At 61.7% G+C, this 20,023-nt stretch overlaps 1 protein-coding gene across 19 annotated transcripts in view; it reads left to right on the top strand.

Moving 5' to 3' along the window:
- Positions 1 to 20,023, top strand: part of LOC133211697 (neurexin-2-like) — a 77,860-nt gene that overhangs the window by 25,902 nt on the left and 31,935 nt on the right. For 13 of the 19 annotated variants that reach the window (XM_061352266.1, XM_061352284.1, XM_061352275.1 and 10 more), the window contains 9 exons: positions 267 to 687; positions 2,921 to 3,292; positions 5,193 to 5,396; positions 6,450 to 6,476; positions 8,942 to 9,061; positions 11,490 to 11,871; positions 14,995 to 15,185; positions 16,071 to 16,244; positions 19,104 to 19,223. In XM_061352266.1, the coding sequence (XP_061208250.1) occupies positions 267 to 687; positions 2,921 to 3,292; positions 5,193 to 5,396; positions 6,450 to 6,476; positions 8,942 to 9,061; positions 11,490 to 11,871; positions 14,995 to 15,185; positions 16,071 to 16,244; positions 19,104 to 19,223 (2,011 nt within the window). The remainder of the gene's footprint in view (positions 1 to 266; positions 688 to 2,920; positions 3,293 to 5,192; positions 5,397 to 6,449; positions 6,477 to 8,941; positions 9,062 to 11,489; positions 11,872 to 14,994; positions 15,186 to 16,070; positions 16,245 to 19,103; positions 19,224 to 20,023) is intronic. The other 6 variants (XM_061352269.1, XM_061352278.1, XM_061352272.1 and 3 more) reach the window with 1 other exon arrangement.

Genomic DNA, 20,023 nt, shown 5'->3' on the forward strand with positions numbered 1-20,023 from the left:
GACATACACGTGTTACACAAGAGCACCCACATGACACACACGACACGCGTTACACGAGGGCACACGTGTGACATACATGTGTTCCACGAGAGCACCCACATGACACACACGACATGCGTTACACGAGGGCACCCGTGTGACATACATGTGTTCCACGAGGGCACCCACGTGATACACCCGCCACGTGCTCCACGAGGGCACCCACGTGACTCACCCCCCACCCACGTGACTCCCCCCACCCACGTGACTCCCCCTCGCTCCCGCAGGTGATCTACAAGAACAACGACTTCAAGCTGGAGCTGTCGCGCCTGGCGCAGGAGGGGGACGCGCGCGTGACCCTGCACGGGGCCCTGCTCTTCCGCTGCGAGCCCGTGGCCGCGCCGGAGCCCGTCACCTTCGGCACCCCCCAGGCCTTCCTGGCGCTGCCGCCCTGGCCGCCCGCCCGCACCGGCTCCGTCTCCTTCGACTTCCGCACCACGGAACCCAACGGGCTCCTGCTGCTGGGGCAGGGGCAGGCGCCGGGGCCCGGCCCCCCCCGGCCCCACTTCCTGGCGCTGGAGCTGCTGGACGGGCACCTCTACCTGCTGCTGGCCATGGGCGCCGGGGACACGCGGCTCCGCGCCAGCGCCCGCAAGGTCACCGATGGGGAGTGGTGCCACGTGGACGTGCAGCGGGACGGGCGCAGAGGTGAGGGGAAACGGGGGGGGAGGGGAGGGGGTGTCCCCGTGCCCCATAGCCCCGTGCCCACATCCGGCATCCCCATCATGTCCCGTGTCCCTCGAGCTCCATATTCCACACCCGTTATCTCCGTGTCCCCATATCCCCTATCTCCATATCCCATATTGCACATCCCATGTCCCCATATCCCCTATCTCCATATCCCATATTGCACATCCCATGTCCCCATATCCCCTATCTCCATATCCCATATTGCACATCCCATGTCCCCATATCCCCTATCTCCGTATCCCATATTGCACATCCCATATCCCCATATCCCCTATCTCCATATCCCATATTGCACATCCCATGTCCCCATATCCCCTATCTCCGTATCCCATATTGCACATCCCATGTCTCCATATCCCCTATCTCCATATCCCATATTGCACATCCCATATCCCCATATCCCCTATCTCCATATCCCATATTGCGCATCCCATGTCCCCATATCCCCTATCTCCGTATCCCATATTGCACATCCCATGTCCCCATATCCCCTATCTCCATATCCCGTATTGCACATCCCATGTCCCCATATCCCCTATCTCCATATCCCATATTGCACATCCCATGTCCCCATATCCCCTATCTCCATATCCCATATTGCACATCCCATGTCCCCATATCCCCTATCTCCATATCCCATATTGCACATCCCATGTCCCCATATCCCCTATCTCCATATCCCATATTGCACATCCCATGTCCCCATATCCCCTATCTCCATATCCCATATTGCACATCCCATGTCCCCATATCCCGTCTCCATATCCCATATTGCACATCCCATGTCCCCATATCCCCTATCTCCATATCCCATATTGCACATCCCATGTCCCCATATCCCCTATCTCCATATCCCATATTGCACATCCCATGTCCCCATATCCCGTCTCCATATCCCATATTGCACATCCCATGTCCCCATATCCCCTATCTCCATATCCCATATTGCACATCCCATATCCCCACATCCCATATCTCCATATCCCATATTCTATATCCCCATATCCCATATGCCCTATTCCATATCCCCATATCCCATATCCCCACATCCCATATCTCCATATCCCATATTGCACATCCCATGTCCCCATATCCCGTCTCCATATCCCATATTGCACATCCCATGTCCCCATATCCCGTCTCCATATCCCATATTGCACATCCCATGTCCCCATATCCCCTATCTCCATATCCCATATTGCACATCCCATGTCCCCATATCCCGTCTCCATATCCCATATTGCACATCCCATGTCCCCATACCCCCTATCTCCATATCCCATATTGCACATCCCATGTCCCCATATCCCGTCTCCATATCCCATATTGCGCATCCCATGTCTCCATATCCCCTATCTCCATATCCCATATTGCACATCCCATGTCCCCATATCCCCTATCTCCATATCCCATATTGCACATCCCATATCCCCATATCCCCTATCTCCATATCCCACATACCATATCCCCTATCTCCACATCCCAATCCTGTATCTCCATATCCCCTATCCCCCATCCCCATGTCCCTATATAACATATTTCCCATCCCCATGTCTCTATATCCCCATGTCCCTATATCCCATACCCCCATCCCCATGTCCCTATATTCCCTATATAACATATCCCCTATCCCCCATGTCCCAATATCCTATATCCCGTATCCCCCATCCCTATATCCCCTATCCCCATCCCCATGTCCCTATACCCCATACCCCCTATCTCCCATGTCCCTATATGCCCTATCCCCATGTCCCTATATCCCATATCCCCTACGCCCCATCCCCATGTCCCTCTGTCTCCTATTCCCTCTATCCCCTATCCCCCATCCCTATATCCCCTATTCCCTATATCCCCTATTCCCCATCCCCATGTCCCTATATCCCCTATTCCCCCTATCCCCCATCCCTCTATCCCCTATTCCCTCTACCCCCTTTTCCCTCTATCCCCTATCCCCATGTCCCTATATCCCCTATTCCCTCTATCTCCCATCCCCATGTCCCTCTATCCCTATATTCCCTATTCTCTCTATCCCCTATCCCCCATCCCTCCATCCCTGTATCCCCTATTCCCTCTATCCCATGTCCCTTTATCCTATATCCCTCTATCCCCTATCCCCTCTATCCCATGTCCCTCTATCCCTGTACCCCCCATCCCCTCTCTCTCTCTCCCCCGCTCCCCGCTGTCCCCGCAGGCTCCGTCTCCGTCAACAGCCGCCGGACCCCGTTCCTGGCGGGGGGCGATGCTGAGGAGCTCTGGTTGGACGCGGGGCTCTTCCTGGGGGGGGCCCCCCCGGGCTCCCCGCTGCCCCCCGCGCTCTGGGCCGCGCCGCGGGGGGGGTTCGTGGGCTGCGTGCGCGACCTCGCCATCCACGGCCGCGCGCGGGACCTGCCCGCGCTGGCGGCGGCGCGCCCGCACCCCGGCGTGGCGCCCTCGTGCGTGCGGCAGCCCGCGCGGCACTGCGACAGCGCCCCCTGCCGGCACGGAGGACTCTGCCGAGAGGGCTGGAACCGCTTCACCTGCGACTGCCTCGGGACCGGGTACCTGGGAGCGCGCTGCGAGACCGGTGCGTGCGGGGGGGGCGGGTACTGGGGGGGGGATAGACCCTGAATGGGGTAACCCTGTATAGGGATAGACCCTGCATGGGGATAGACCCTGCATAGGGATAGACCTTGTATGGGGTAACCCCTGCATGGGGATAGACCCTGTATGGGGATAGACCCTGCATGGGGATAGACCCTGCATGGGGATAGACCCTGCATAGGGATAGACCCTGAATGGGGATAGACCCTGAATAGGGATAGACCCTGAATAGGGATAGACCCTGCATGGGGACACCCCCCCTGTATGGGGATACCCCCCTCTATGGGGACACACCCTTGTGGGGACACCCCCCCTGTATGGGGATACCCCTGTACGGGGACACCCCTGTATGGCAACACTCCAGCCCTGTATAGGGATACCCCCTTGTGTGTGGACACCCCCCCTGTATGGGGACACCCCTGTATGGGGACACCCCTCCATATGGGGACACCCTCGGTGCATTGGGGGAACCCCCCTGTATGGGAATGCACACATCTGCATGGAGATACCCCTCTGTGCATGGGGACACCCCCTTAGACATGGGGATACCCCAGCATGGGGGCACCTGCACTCCCTGCATGCCCCCCCCAACCAACCAGTATGAGGCCACATCCCAGATCGGGGACCCCCCATATGGGTTCACCCCACATTGCACTGGGACCCACAACCCCAAACACATCCTGTGTGTGGTGCCCCCATCCCCCCCCATGGGTGCCCCTGTCCGGATGCCCCGGTGATGGTGTCCCCATTGCGCCATCCCCATCCCCCCCATGGGTGCCCCCGTCCGGATGCCCGCTGATGGTCCCCATTGCGCCGTCCCCATCCCCCCCCATGGGTGCCCCCATCCGGATGCCCCGGTGATGGTGTCCCCATTGCGCCGTCCCCATCCCCCCCCATGGGTGCCCCCGTCCGGATGCCCCGGTGATGGTGTCCCCATCCCCCCCCATGGGTGCCCCCGTCCGGATGCCCCGGTGATGGTGTCCCCATTGCGCCGTCCCCATCCCCCCCCATGGGTGCCCCCGTCCGGATGCCCCGGTGATGGTGTCCCATCCCCCCATGGGTGCCCCCGTCCGGATGCCCGGTGATGGTGTCCCCATTGCGCCGTCCCCATCCCCCCGTGGGTGCCGTCCGGATGCCCCGGTGATGGTGTCCCCATCCCCCCCATTGGTGCCCCCGTCCGGATGCCCTGGTGATGGTGTCCCCATCCCCCCATGGGTGCCCCCGTCCGGATGCCCCGGTGATGGTGTCCCCATTGCGCCGTCCCCATCCCCCCCCATGGGTGCCCCCGTCCGGATGCCCCGGTGATGGTGTCCCCATTGCGCCGTCCCCATCCCCCCCATGGGTGCCCCCGTCCGGATGCCCCGGTGATGGTGTCCCCATTGCGCCGTCCCCATCCCCCCCATGGGTGCCCCCGTCCGGATGCCCGGTGATGGTGTCCCCATTGCGCCGTCCCCATCCCCCCCATGGGTGCCCCCGTCCGGATGCCCCGGTGATGGTGTCCCCATCCCCCCCCTGGGTGCCCCCGTCCGGATGCCCGGTGATGGTGTCCCCATTGCGCCGTCCCCATCCCCCCCCATGGGTGCCCCGGTGATGGTGTCCCCATTGCGCCGTCCCCATCCCCCCCCATGGGTGCCCCGGTGATGGTGTCCCCATTGCGCCGTCCCCATCCCCCCCATGGGTGCCCCCGTCCGGATGCCCCGGTGATGGTGTCCCCATTGCGCCGTCCCCATCCCCCCCATGGGTGCCCCCGTCCGGATGCCCCGTGATGGTGTCCCCATCCCCCCCATGGGTGCCCCCGTCCGGATGCCCGGTGATGGTGTCCCCATCCCCCCCATGGGTGCCCCCGTCCGGATGCCCGCTGATGGTCCCCTTGCGCCCCCCAGAGGCGGCGGTGCTCAGCTACGACGGCAGCGCGTACCTGAAGGTGCTGGTGCCGGGCACGGCGCAGAGCGAGGCCGAGGACGTGGCCCTGCGCTTCCGGTCCCCCCGTGCCTACGGCCTGGTCCTGGCCACCACATCCGGGCACTCGGCCGATTCCCTGCGCCTGGAGCTGGATGGGGCCCGCATGAAGCTCACCGTGAACCTGGGTGAGCCCCGCGCCCGGCACCCCCAATGCAGCGCCCCGGGGGGGTCCTCTGTTCCCCCCCCCCCTCCTACCCTGGGTTTGGGTGCTTCGGGACCCCCCCCCCCGTTGCCACTTGGGGCTCGGCGCTGGGACCACCCCCCCCATCCCCCCATGGGGTTGGGGATGCCCCCTTCATTGGGGACCCCACCGTGGTTTTGGGGATCCCAAAGGTTTTGGGGTCCCACCCCCCGGTCCCAGCGCGTGTTTGCCCCCCGCCGCCTCCTGTGGTTGACGAGGGGGGGCCCAGTCCTGGATCCCATTGGGATTCCCCTGGATCCGAAGGGCTGGGCCCTGCCAAGGCCGGGACCCCTCTGAGGTGCCACCAGTACCCTGACACCCCCAGCACAGCCCAGTGCTGTTCCCATCCATCCCATTCCATCCCATCCCCATCCCATCCAACCTGTCCATCCTACCACAATCCCATCCCACTTGTCCATCTTATCCCATCCCTTTCCATCCCATCCCCATCCCCATCCCCATCCCATCCCACTTGTCCATCCTATCCCATCCCTTTCCATCCCATCCATCCATCCCATCCCCATCCCATCCCTCCAATCCATCCCATCCCACCTGTCCATCCCCTCCCACCCAAGCATCCCATTCCATTCCATCCCCAGCCCCATTCCATCCCACCCCATCACATCCCATCTCACCTGTCCATCCTATCCCATCCCATCCCCATTCCATCCCATTCCATCCCATCCCACGCATCCATCCCATCCCCATCCCATCCCACCCGTCCATCTCATCCCTTTCCATCCCATCCCATCCCCATCCCATCCCCATCCCATCCTTTTCCATCCCATCCCATCCCAGTACAGCCCCAGCCCAATCCCAATCCCGTCCCATCCCAGTACCACCCCAGTCCCACCCCCATACCATTCCCCCCCCATTCCCCCCCCATTCCCCCCCCCATTCCCGCTGGCACTGGGTCCCGGCTGCTCGTCCCCGGGCCGGTGGCTCCGGTGGCTCCGGTGGCTCCCAAGCCCTGATCCCGCTGCTCTTCTCTCCCCAGACTGCGTGCGCGTGGGCTGCAACCCCAGTAAGTGCGGGACCCCCAACGCCTGGCTCCCCCTGGCCCCTATAGGGGTGACCCCCCCATAACTGGGTCCCTATAGGGGTGATATCCCCAAAACAGGGCCCCTATAGGGGTGACCCCCCCATAACTGGGTCCCTATAGGGGTGACCCCCCAATAACTGGGTCCCTATAGGGGTGACCCCCCCCTAACTGGGTCCCTATAGGGTTGACCCTCCCATAACTGGGTCTCTATAGGAGTGACCACCCCCCATAACTGGGTTCCTATAGGGGTGACCCCCCCATAACTGGAACAAGGGGGTCCTCATGCACCAGGACCTGCCCCCCACCCCCCCCCATAGTGCAAGGGGGACCCAGGCAAGCCCCAACCGCAATTCCCCCGCCCCGGGACCCACGTGTGCACACACGTGACACGTGGGCTGCGTGTGCACACACATGAACACACCCGGGTGCACACACGTGACACGTGACAGCCATGCAGGGGCTGCGTGTGCACACACATGAACACACCCAGGTGCACACATGTGACACGTGACAGCCATGCAGGGGCTGCGTGTGCACACACATGAACACACCCGGGTGCACACGCGTGTGCTGCAGCCGTGCACAGGCTGCATGTGCACACACATGAACACACCCGGGTGCACACACGTGACCCGTGACAGCCGTGCATGGGCTGCGTGTGCACACACATGAACACACCCGGGTGCACACGCGTGACCCGTGACAGCCGTGCACGGGCTGCGTGTGCACACACATGAACACACCCGGGTGCACACGCGTGTGTTGCAGCCGTGCATGGGCTGCGTGTGCACACACATGAACACACCCGGGTGCACACGCGTGACACGTGACAGCCGTGCATGGGCTGCGTGTGCACACACATGAACACACCCGGGTGCACACGCGTGTGCGCGGCCATGTGCTGTAGCTGTGCACCACCACACACTGCAGCCGTGCCCGCACACACGCGTGCACACGCAGCCTGGGGGCACGCACACACGTGCACGTGTCACGTGTGGACATGCGTGGGCTCACACCCTACCCCGTGTCCTCCGGCCGGTGCATGCGTCTGTATGTGAGTGTGCACGTGTGTGTGTCTGTGTGTGTACATGTGTGTGCGCACATGTGCGCATGTGTGTGTACCTGTGTGTGTACATATGTGTGTACATATGTGTGTGCACATGTATGTGTGTACATGTGTGTGCACGTGTGCGCACATGTGTGTGTACATGTGTGCACATATGCGTATGTGTGTACATGTGTGTGCAAATGTGTGTACCTTTGTGTACATATGTGAGTGCACATGTGTGTGCACGTGTGTGTATGTGTGCACGTGTGTGTGCACATGTCTGTACATGCGTGTGCAAGTGTGTGTACGTGTGTGTACATGTGTGTGTACCTGTGTGTGTACATATGTGTGTGCATGTGTGTGTACATATGTGTGTGCACATGTATGTATGTGTGTACATGTGTGTGCATGTGTGCGCACATGTGTGCACATATGTGTATGTGTGTACATGTGTGTGCAAGTGTGTGTACGTGTGTGTACATATGTGTGTGCACATGTGTGTACATGTGTGTGTGCACGTGTGTACATATGTGTGTACACATGTGTGTGCACGTGTACGCATGTGTGTACATGTGTGCTTGTACATGTGTGTACATGTGTGCACATGTGTGTGTACGTGTGTGTGCACGTGTGTTTGTACAAGTGTGTGCACATGTGTGTTTGTACGAGTGTGTGCATGTGTGTGTGTACATGGCATGAAGGGGAGCACGCGCCTCTGCACGCTGTTTCTTTAGCGGGGGGTGCATGGGGTTTGCATGGAGGGCTTGGAGTTGTGCGCGTGGTGTCACCCATCACTGCCCAGTGTCACCCATCAGTGCCCAGTGACACCCATCACTGCCCAGTGTCACCCAGTGTCACCCATCACTGCCCAGTGTCACCCATCACTGCCCAGTGTCACCCAGTGTCACCCATCAGTGCCCAGTGTCTCCCAGTGTCACCCATCACTGCCCAGTGTCACCCAGTGTCACCCATCAGTGCCCAGTGTCACCCAGTGTCACCCATCAGTGCCCAGTGCCACCCATCAGTGCCCAGTGTCACCCATCCGTGCCCAGTGTCACCCATCAGTGCCCAGTGTCACCCAGTGTCACCCATCAGTGCCCAGTGTCACCCATCCGTGCCCAGTGTCACCCATCAGTGCCCAGTGTCACCCAGTGTCACCCATCAGTGCCCAGTGTCACCCAGTGTCACCCAGCCATTCCCAGTGTCTCGATGTCCCATTGCCCTGGTGCCCTCTGTCCCATATCCCACTGTCCCAGTGTTCCAGTGACCCCATGTCCTGGTGTCCTATATCCCAGCATCCCATAGCCCACGCTCCTCTGTCCCATATCCCCTTGCCCTATATCCCACTGTCCCATGTCACGTGTCCCGTGTCCCTCTCACGCTGTCCCCATGTCCCCAGGCAAGGGCCCCGAGACGCTCTATGCGGGGCAGAAGCTGGATGACAACGAGTGGCACTCGGTGCGGGTGCTGCGGCGCGGGCGCAGCCTCCAGCTCTCCGTGGACAACGTCACCGTGGAAGGTGCGGGGACACCGGGACCCGGGGATGGGGACACAGCACAGGGGGAGGGGGTGCTTGGGCATGGGGTGTGGGTGCTCAGGTCCATGGGGTGTGGGTACTGAGGTCCATGGGGTGTGGGTGCTGAGGTCCATGGGTTCAGGATGCTCAGGTCCATGGGGTGTGGATGCTCAGGTCCATGGGATGTGGGTGCTCAGGTCCATGGGATGCGGATGCTCAGGTCCATGGGATGTGGATGCTCAGGTCCATGGGATGTGGATGCTCAGGTCCATGGGATGTGGATGCTCAGGTCCATGGGATGTGGATGCTCAGGTCCATGGGTTGTGGATGCTCAGGTCCATGGGGTGTGGATGCTCAGGTCCATGGGATGTGGATGCTCAGGTCCATGGGATGTGGATGCTCAGGTCCATGGGTTAAGGATGCTCAGGTCCATGGGTTAAGGATGCTCAGGTCCATGGGGTGTGGATGCTCAGGTCCATGGGATGTGGATGCTCAGGTCCATGGGATGTGGATGCTCAGGTCCATGGGATGAGGATGCTCAGGTCCATGGGATGTGGGTGCTCAGGTCCATGGGATGTGGATGCTCAGGTCCATGGGATGTGGATGCTCAGGTCCATGGGATGTGGATGCTCAGGTCCATGGGTTAAGGATGCTCAGGTCCATGGGTTGTGGATGCTCAGGTCCATGGGATGTGGATGCTCAGGTCCATGGGATGTGGATGCTCAGGTCCATGGGATGTGGATGCTCAGGTCCATGGGATGTGGATGCTCAGGTCCATGGGATGTGGGTGCTCAGGTCCATGGGTTAGGATGTCAGGTCCATGGGATGTGGATGCTCAGGTCCATGGGATGTGGATGCTCAGGTCCATGGGATGTGGGATGCTCAGGTCCATGGGATGTGGGTGCTCAGGTCCATGGGATGTGGGTATGGATGTGATGCTCAGGTCCATGGGATGTGGATGCTCAGGTCCATGGGATGTGGGTGCTCAGGTCCATGGGATGTGGGTGCTCAGGTCCATGGGATGTGGGTGCTCAGGTCCATGGGATGTGGGTGCTCAGGTCCATGGGATGTGGGTGCTCAGGTCCATGGGATGTGGGTGCTCAGGTCCATGGGATGTGGATGCTCAGGTCCATGGGATGTGGGTGCTCAGGTCCATGGGTTAAGGATGCTCAGGTCCATGGGATGTGGATGCTCAGGTCCATGGGATGTGGATGCTCAGGTCCATGGGATGTGGATGCTCAGGTCCATGGGATGTGGATGCTCAGGTCCATGGGATGTGGATGCTCAGGTCCATGGGATGTGGATGCTCAGGTCCATGGGATGTGGATGCTCAGGTCCATGGGATGTGGATGCTCAGGTCCATGGGATGTGGATGCTCAGGTCCATGGGATGTGGATGCTCAGGTCCATGGGATGTGGATGCTCAGGTCCATGGGATGTGGATGCTCAGGTCCATGGGATGTGGATGCTCAGGTCCATGGGATGTGGATGCTCAGGTCCATGGGATGTGGGTGCTCAGGTCCATGGGATGTGGATGCTCAGGTCCATGGGATGTGGATGCTCAGGTCCATGGGATGTGGATGCTCAGGTCCATGGGATGTGGATGCTCAGGTCCATGGGATGTGGATGCTCAGGTCCATGGGATGTGGGTGCTCAGGTCCATGGGATGTGGGTGCTCAGGTCCATGGGATGTGGATGCTCAGGTCCATGGGATGTGGGTGCTCAGGTCCATGGGATGTGGATGCTCAGGTCCATGGGATGTGGATGCTCAGGTCCATGGGATGTGGACTCAGGTCCATGGGATGTGGGTCAGGTCCATGGGATGTGGATGCTCAGGTCCATGGGATGTGGATGCTCAGGTCCATGGGATGTGGATGCTCAGGTCCATGGGATGTGGATGCTCAGGTCCATGGGTTAAGGATGCTCAGGTCCATGGGATGTGGATGCTCAGGTCCATGGGATGTGGATGCTCGGGTCCATGGGATGTGGATGCTCAGGTCCATGGGATGTGGATGCTCAGGTCCATGGGATGTGGATGTTCAGGTCCATGGGATGTGGATGCTCAGGTCCATGGGTTAAGGATGCTCAGGTCCATGGGTTAAGGATGCTCAGCTCCATGGGATGTGGATGTTCAGGTCCATGGGATGTGGATGCTCAGGTGCATGGGATGTGGATGCTCAGGTCCATGGGATGTGGATGCTCAGGTCCATGGGATGTGGGTGCTCAGGTCCATGGGATGTGGATGCTCAGGTCTGGTTCATGGATGCTCAGGTCCATGGGATGTGGATGCTCAGGTCCATGGGATGTGGGTGCTCAGGTCCATGGGTTCAGGATGCTCAGGTCTGGTTCATGGGTGCTCACCTCCTTGGGGCCGTGTCTCGCTGGGAGGCGGTACCGGGGGGCACCCACCCGTCCCCGCTGTCCCCCCGCAGGGCAGATGTCGGGCTCCCACGTGCGCCTCGAGTACCACAACATCGAGACGGGGATGGTGACGGAGCGGCGCTTCCTGGCCGCGGTGCCCTCCAACTTCCTGGGCCACCTGAGCGGGCTCCTCTTCAACGGGCAGCCCTACCTGGACCTCTGCAAGAACGGGGACATCAGCTCCTGCGAGCTCAACGCCCGCTTCGGCCACCGCAGCATCGTGGCCGACCCGGTGGCCTTCCGGGGCCGCGGCTCCTACGTGGCGCTGCCCACGCTCCAGGCCTACTCCTCCATGCACCTCTTCTTCCAGTTCAAGACCACGGCGCCCGACGGCCTCATCCTCTTCAACGGCGGCAACGGGAACGACTTCCTGGTGGTGGAGCTGGTGAAGGGGTGAGGAGGGGGCGGAGGGGTGCAGCGGGGACATCCTGAAGCCCAGTAGGGCCGGACGGGGGGGTGCAGATGCTGAGGTCCATGGGATGTGGATGCTCAGGTCCATGGGATGTGGATGCTGAGGTCAATGGGATGTGGATGCTCAGGTCCATGGGATGTGGATGCTGAGGTCAATGGGATGTGGGTGCTCAGGTCCATGGGATGTGGATGCTCAGGTCCATGGGATGTGGATGCTGAGGTCAATGGGATGTGGATGCTCAGGTCCATGGGATGTGGGTGCTCAGGTCCATGGGATGTGGATGCTGAGGTCAATGGGATGTGGATGCTCAGGTCCATGGGATGTGGATGCTCAGGTCCATGGGGTGTGGATGCTCAGGTCCATGGGATGTGGATGCTCAGGTCCATGGGATGTGGGTGCTCAGGTCCATGGGATGTGGATGCTCAGGTCCATGGGATGTGGATGCTCAGGTCCATGGGATGTGGATGCTCAGGTCCATGGGATGTGGGCTCAGGTCCATGGGATGTGGATGCTGAGGTCAATGGGATGTGGATGCTCAGGTCCATGGGATGTGGATGCTCAGGTCCATGGGATGTGGGTGCTCAGGTCCATGGGATGTGGATGCTCAGGTCCATGGGATGTGGGTGCTCAGGTCCATGGATGTGGATGCTCAGGTCCATGGGATGTGGGTGCTCAGGTCCATGGGATGTGGATGCTCAGGTCCATGGGATGTGGGTGCTCAGGTCCATGGGATGTGGATGCTCAGGTCCATGGGGTGTGGGTGCTCAGGTCCATGGGATGTGGATGCTCAGGTCCATGGGATGTGGATGCTCAGGTCCATGGGATGTGGGTGCTCAGGTCCATGGGATGTGGATGCTCAGGTCCATGGGATGTGGATGCTCAGGTCCATGGGATGTGGATGCTCAGGTCCATGGGATGTGGGTGCTCAGGTCCATGGGATGTGGATGCTCAGGTCATGGGATGTGGATGCTCAGGTCCATGGGATGTGGATGCTCAGGTCCATGGGATGTGGGTGCTCAGGTCCATGGGATGTGGATGCTCAGGTCCATGGGATGTGGATGCTCAGGTCCATGGGATGTGGGTGCTCAGGTCCATGGGTGTGGGATGCTCAGGTCCATGGGATGTGGTGCTCAGGTCCATGGATGTGGATGCTCAGGTCCATGGGTGTGGTGCTCAGGTCCATGGGATGTGGATGGTGTGGTGTGGTTGGGTGTGGTGCTCAGGTCCATGGATGTGGATGTCAGGTCCATGGGATGTGGATGCTCAGGTCCATGGGATGTGGGTGCTCAGGTCCATGGGTGTGGGTGTTGGTCCATGGGATGTGGATGCTCAGGTCCATGGGATGTGGGTGCTCAGGTCCATGGGATGTGGATGCTCAGGTCCATGGGATGTGGATGCTCAGGTCCATGGGATGTGGATGCTAGGTCCATGGGATGTGGATGCTCAGGTCCATGGGATGTGGATGCTCAGGTCCATGGGATGTGGATGCTCAGGTCCATGGGATGTGGATGCTCAGGTCCATGGGTTAAGGATGCTCAGGTCCATGGGATGTGGATGCTCAGGTCCATGGGATGTGGATGCTCAGGTCCATGGGATGTGGATGCTCAGGTCCATGGGATGTGGATGCTCAGGTCCATGGGATGTGGGTGCTCAGGTCCATGGGATGTGGATGCTCAGGTCCATGGGATGTGGATGCTCAGGTCCATGGGATGTGGGTGCTCAGGTCCATGGGATGTGGATGCTCAGGTCCATGGGATGTGGATGCTGAGGTCATGGGATGTGGGTGCTCAGGTCCATGGGATGTGGATGCTCAGGTCCATGGGATGTGGATGCTCAGGTCCATGGGATGTGGATGCTCAGGTCCATGGGATGTGGGTGCTCAGGTCCATGGGATGTGGATGCTCAGGTCCATGGGATGTGGGTGCTCAGGTCCATGGGATGTGGATGCTCAGGTCCATGGGGTGTGGGTGCTCAGGTCCATGGGATGTGGATGCTCAGGTCCATGGGATGTGGATGCTCAGGTCCATGGGATGTGGATGCTCAGGTCCATGGGATGTGGATGCTCAGGTCCATGGGATGTGGATGCTCAGGTCCATGGGATGTGGATGCTCAGGTCCATGGGATGTGGATGCTCAGGTCCATGGGATGTGGATGCTCAGGTCCATGGGATGTGGATGCTCAGGTCCATGGGATGTGGATGCTCAGGTCCATGGGGTGTGGATGCTCAGGTCCATGGGATGTGGGTGCTCAGGTCCATGGGATGTGGATGCTCAGGTCCATGGGATGTGGGTGCTCAGGTCCATGGGATGTGGATGCTCATTTCTATGGGATGTGGATGTTAACCCTTATGGAGACCTTCTCAATGTCCTAGACCGTTGGGGACCCCCATGGGACACCAGGGAGCTCCTGAGGACTTTGGGGACCTTCTCAGTTTCCTGGGACCTTGGGGACCCCCTGGGTCCCCTTGTCTCAAGCCCCACCCCCTTGCCTCAAGACCCTCCCACTTGTCTCAGGCCACGCCTCCGACTATAGCCACGCCCCCCCATATCCATGCACTGGGTTGGTCTCCCATTAGCTCAGACTCCTCCCATCTCACGCGCAGCATCCATCCAATCCGGGAGGGGGGGGGGGTGTCCCCTTGTCTCAAGCCCCTCCCACTTATGTTAGGCCACGCCCCCCATATCCATGCACTGAGGGGGGTCTCTCATTGGCTCAGGCTCCTTCCCTTTCGCACGCAGCGTCCATCCAATCGAGGGGTGGGGTTGTGTGTGTCCCCTTGTCTCAAGCCCCACCCCCTCGCCTCAGGCCCCGCCTCTTTCCTCAGGCTCCGCCCCCTCTCCCCTCCCCCCAGGTACATCCATTACGTGTTCGACCTGGGGGACGGCCCCTCTCAGGCCACGCCTCCGACTGTGGCCACGCCCCTCCCATATCCATGCACTGTGGGGGTGTCTCCCATTGGCTCAGGCTCCTTCCCTTTCACACGCAGAGTCCATTCAATCTGGGGGGGGGGATGGGGTGTGTGTGTCCCCTTGTCTCAAGCCCCACCCCCTCGCCTCAGGCCCCGCCCCGTTCCTCAGGCTCCGCCCCCTCTCCCCTCCCCCCAGGTACATCCATTACGTGTTCGACCTGGGGGACGGCCCCTCCCTCATGAAGGGGAACTCGGAGCAGGCGCTGCACGACGGCCGCTGGCACGAGGTGGCGGTGGCGCGCGACGGCGGCGCCGTGCACGCGCTGCGCGTGGACGGGCGCCACGTGACCCAGCACGGGCAGGCGGGGCGGAGCCTCGACCTCAAGGGTGAGAAAAAGCTCCTCCCCCCGCCCCATTGGGGTGAATGGGGGGGGTGAGGGGGGGGGCACCCATGGGGGAACCCAACCCCCCATTGGGGTGAATGGGGGGTGAGGGGGGGCACGTGTGGGTGAGCCCAACCCCCCATTGGGGTGAATGGGGGGGGTGAGGGAGGGGCACCCATGGGTGAACTCAACCCCCCATTGGGGTGAATGGGGGTGAGGGGGGGGCCCCTATGGGTGAGCACAACCCCCCATTGGGGTGAATGGGGGGGTGAGGGAGGGGCACCCATGGGTGAACCCAACCCCCCATTGGGGTGAATGGAGGGTGGGGAGGGGCACCCATGGGTGAACCCAACCCCCCATTGGGGTGAATGGGGGGTGAGTGGGGGGACACCCATGAGTGAGCCCAACCTCCCATTGGGCTGAATGAGGGGTGAGGGGGGGTCACCCATGGGTGACCCCTATAGAGCTGGGTGCATGGGGGCATCCATAGGGTGACTGGGGCAGGCTCACTGGTGATGCCCGTTGGAGTGGATGCATGATGGGGATGTGATGGGAGCTGTGGGGTGGGCGAGGGGTGCCCATGAGTGATTCCTATATATAGGGGTGCATGCAGGGGAGGACCCATGGGTGACCCCCACAGGGAGTTGTGCATGGGGGGGATCCATGGGGTGAGTGATGGCACCTATGCGATGGATGAGGGGTACCCGTGGGTGAGTGATGGTACCCATGGGATGGATGAGGGGTACCCATGGGATGGATGAGGGGTACCCATGGGTGGATGAGGGGTACCCATGGATGCATGAGGGGTACCCATGGGTGGATGAGGGGTACCCATGGATGCATGAGGGGTACCCATGGGTGCATGAGGGGTACCCGTGTGTCCCCCCAGGGGAGCTCTACGTCGGGGGCGCGAGCCGGGCGCTCCTGGGCCGCCTGCCCAAGCTGGTGGCGTCGCGGGGGGGCTTCCAGGGCTGCTTGGGCTCCCTGGACCTCAACGGGCGCCTGCCCGACCTGCTCGGGGACGCCCTGCAGAGAGTGGGGCACGTCCAGCGCGGCTGCGACGGTGAGGGGAGAGCGGGGGGGATCGGGGGGCACTGGGACAGGGGAGAGCGGGGGGATGTGGGGGGCGAGGGATGGGGGGGCACTGAGGGGATGGGGGGGCACTGGGGACAGGGGGAGAGCGGAGGGGATGGGGGGGGCACTGAGGGGATGGGGGGGCACTGAGGGGGTGGGGGGGCACTGGGACAGGGGAGAGCAGAGGGGATGGGGGGCACTGAGGGGATGGGGGGGCACTGAGGGGGTGGGGGGCACTGGGACAGGGGAGAGCGGAGGGGATGGGGGGGGCACTGAGGGGATGGGGGGGCACTGAGGGGGTGGGGGGGCACTGGGACAGGGGAGAGCGGAGGGGATCGGGGGGGGCACTGAGGGGATGGGGGGGCACTGAGGGGGTGGGGGGGCACTGGGACAGGGGAGAGCAGAGGGGATGGGGGGGGCACTGAGGGGGATGGGGGGGCACTGAGGGGGTGGGGGGCACTGGGACAGGGGAGAGCGGAGGGGATCGGGGGGGCACTGAGGGGGTGGGGGGGCACTGGGACAGGGGAGAGCGGAGGGGATCGGGGGGGCACTGGGACAGGGGAGAGCGGAGGGGATCGGGGGGGCGAGGGATGGGGGGGCACTGTGGGGATGGGGATAACGGGGATACAGGGGATGGAGGGATGGGGGGGGCACTGGGACAGGGGAGAGCGGAGGGGATCGGGGGGCGAGGGTGGGGGGGCACTGTGGGGATGGGATGGGGATACAGGGGATGGAGGGGATGGGGGGGCACTGGGACAGGGGAGAGCAGAGGGGATCGGGGGGGGCAAGGGATGGGGGGGCACCGGGACAGGGGAGAGCGGGGACACGGGGGGGGGCACTGAGGGGGTGGGGGGGACCAAGGGATGGATGCAAAGAGGGATACAGGGGGGGCAAGGGATGGGGATAACAGGGATAGAGGGGATGGAGGGATGGGGGGGCACTGGGATGGGGGGGGACAGGGGGGACCAAGGGGCACAGAGGGGATGGGGGCACCAAGGGATGGGGGACCAAGGGATGGAGACAGCGGGGATACAGGGGATGGAGGGATGGGGGGGCACTGGGACAGGGAGAGCGGAGGGGATGGGGGGGGCGAGGGATGGGGGGGCACTGGAGAGGGGGGCATAGGGACAAGACTGAAGGGATGGGGGGGCACTGGGACAGGGGAGAGCGGAGGGGATCGGGGGGGCACTGAGGGGTTGGGGGGCACTGGGACAGGGAGAGCAGAGGGGATGGGGCACTGAGGGGATGGGGGGGCACTGGGACAGGGAGAGCGGAGGGGATGGGGGGGCGAGGGATGGGGGGGCACTGAGGGGATGGGGGGCCACTGGGACAGGGGAGAGCGGGGACACGGGGGGGCACTGAGGGGGTGGAGACAACGGGGATACAGGAGATGGAGGGATGGGGGGGGCATTGGGACAGGGGAGAGCGGAGGGGATCGGGGGGGGCAAGGGATGGGGGGGCACTGAGGGGATGGGGGGGCACTGGGACAGGGGGAGAGCGGAGGGGATCGGGGGGGGCACTGAGGGGGTGGGGATAACGGGGATAGAGGGGATGGAGAGATGGGGGGGGCACTGGGACAGGGGGAGAGCGGGGACACGGGGGGGGGCAAGGGATGGGGATAACGGGGATAGAGGGGATGGAGGGGTGGGGGGCGGCACCGGGACGGGGGGGACCAAGGGATGGGGGGGGCACTGAAGGGATGAAGGCAACGGGGATACAGGGGATGGAGGGATGGGGGGGGCATTGGGGCAGGGGGGGAGAGGGGAATAGGGTGAGAGCAGAGGGATGGGGACAGGAAGGAATGGGGGGGACACTGGGGAACAGGGGTGCCCCGGGGGGATGGAGACACCAGGGAGCCAGTGGGGATGGGGGGATATGGGGGGGGCACCGGGACAGGGGGGAGCAGGGGAATGGGGGGACAGCAGGGGGATGGGGACACTGGGGGTGCTGGGGGTGCCTGCATGTGCACAGGGGTGCGTGGGGATGCACAAGGGCCGATGGGGATGCACTGGGTGCACAGAGGTGCACAGGGATGCATGAAGGATGATGGGGTGCAGGGGGATGCATTGGGGTGCACAGGGATGCATGAAGGATGATGGGGTGCATTGGGGTGCATTGGGTGCACAGGGATGCATGAAGGATGATGGGGTGCATTGGGATGCAAGGGGGTGCATTGGGTGCACAGGGGCACACAGGGATGCACGAGGGCTGATGGGGATGCATTGGGGTGCACAGGGGATGCATTGGGGTGAACTGGGATGCATTGGGGTGCACAGGGGACGCACTGGGGTGCACTGGGATGCCCTGGAAAGCACTGGGATGCACTGGGACACACTGGGTCACTCTGGGACGCACTGGGACGCACTGGGACTCACTGGGACACACTGGGATGCCCTGGGATGCACTGGTGTGCACTGGGACACACTGGGATGCATTGGGGTGCACTGGGATGCACTGGGTCACACTGGGATGCACTGGGACGCACTGGGACACACTGGGACGCACTGGGTCACACTGGGCCGCACTGGGACACACTGGGACTCACTGGGATGCCCTGGGACACGCTGGGATGCATTGGGACGCACTGGTGTGCACTGGGACCCACTGGGACGCACTGGGATGCACTGGGACACACTGGGACTCACTGGGATGCCCTGGGACACGCTGGGATGCATTGGGACGCACTGGAATGCCCTGGGGTGCCTTGGGTCACACTGGGATTCACTGGGATGCATTGGGCTGCACTGGGACACACTGGGCCGCACTGGGACACACTGGGATGCATTGGGCTGCACTGGGCTGCACTGGTTTGCACTGGTGTGCCCGGGGTGACCCGGCGGTGGCGCAGGCCCCAGCACCACGTGCACGGAGGAGTCGTGCTCGCACCAGGGCGTCTGCCTGCAGCAATGGGAGGGCTTCAGCTGCGACTGCTCCATGACCGCGCATGGGGGAGCCTCCTGCACCGAGCGTGAGCACATGGGGCTATGGGGGTATGGGGCTATGGGGCTATGGGGGGTATGGGGGGTATGGGGCTATGGGTGTCTATGGGTGTCTATGGTGTCTATGGTGTCTATGGGTGTCTATGGGTGTCTATGGGTGTCTATGGTGTCTATGGTGTCTATGGTGTCTATGGTGTCTATGGTGTCTATGGGTGTCTATGGTGTCTATGGGTGTCTATGGTGTCTATGGGTGTCTATGGGTGTCTATGGTGTCTATGGTGTCTATGGTGTCTATGGGTGTCTATGGTGTCTATGGGTGTCTATGGTGTCTATGGTGTCTATGGTGTCTATGGTGTCTATGGTGTCTATGGTGTCTATGGGTGTCTATGGGTGTCTATGGTGTCTATGGGTGTCTATGGTGTCATGGGTGTCTATGGGTGTCTATGGTGTCTATGGGTGTCTATGGGTGTCTATGGTGTCTATGGGTGTCTATGGGTGTCTATGGGTGTCTATGGGTGTCTATGGGTGTCTATGGACGTCTATGGGTGTCTATGGGTGTCTATGGTGTCTATGGGTGTCTACGGGTGTCTACGGGTGTCTACAGGTGTCTACGGGTGTCTATGTTTGTCTATGGGTGTCTATGGTGTCTATGGGTGTCTATGGGTGTCTATGGGTGTCTATGGTGTCTATGGGTGTCTATGGGTGTCTATGGGTGTCTATGGGTGTCTATGGTGTCTATGGGTGTCTATGTTTGTCTATGGGTGTCTATGGTGTCTATGGGTGTCTATGGGTGTCTATGGGTGTCTATGGTGTCTATGGGTGTCTATGG

The sequence above is a fragment of the Neopsephotus bourkii genome, unplaced genomic scaffold (assembly GCF_033783945.1).
Source record: "Neopsephotus bourkii isolate Nb327-2 ecotype Australia unplaced genomic scaffold, CSIRO-AGI_Nbou_v1 NB_655, whole genome shotgun sequence".
Lineage (NCBI taxonomy): Eukaryota > Metazoa > Chordata > Aves > Psittaciformes > Psittacidae > Neopsephotus > Neopsephotus bourkii.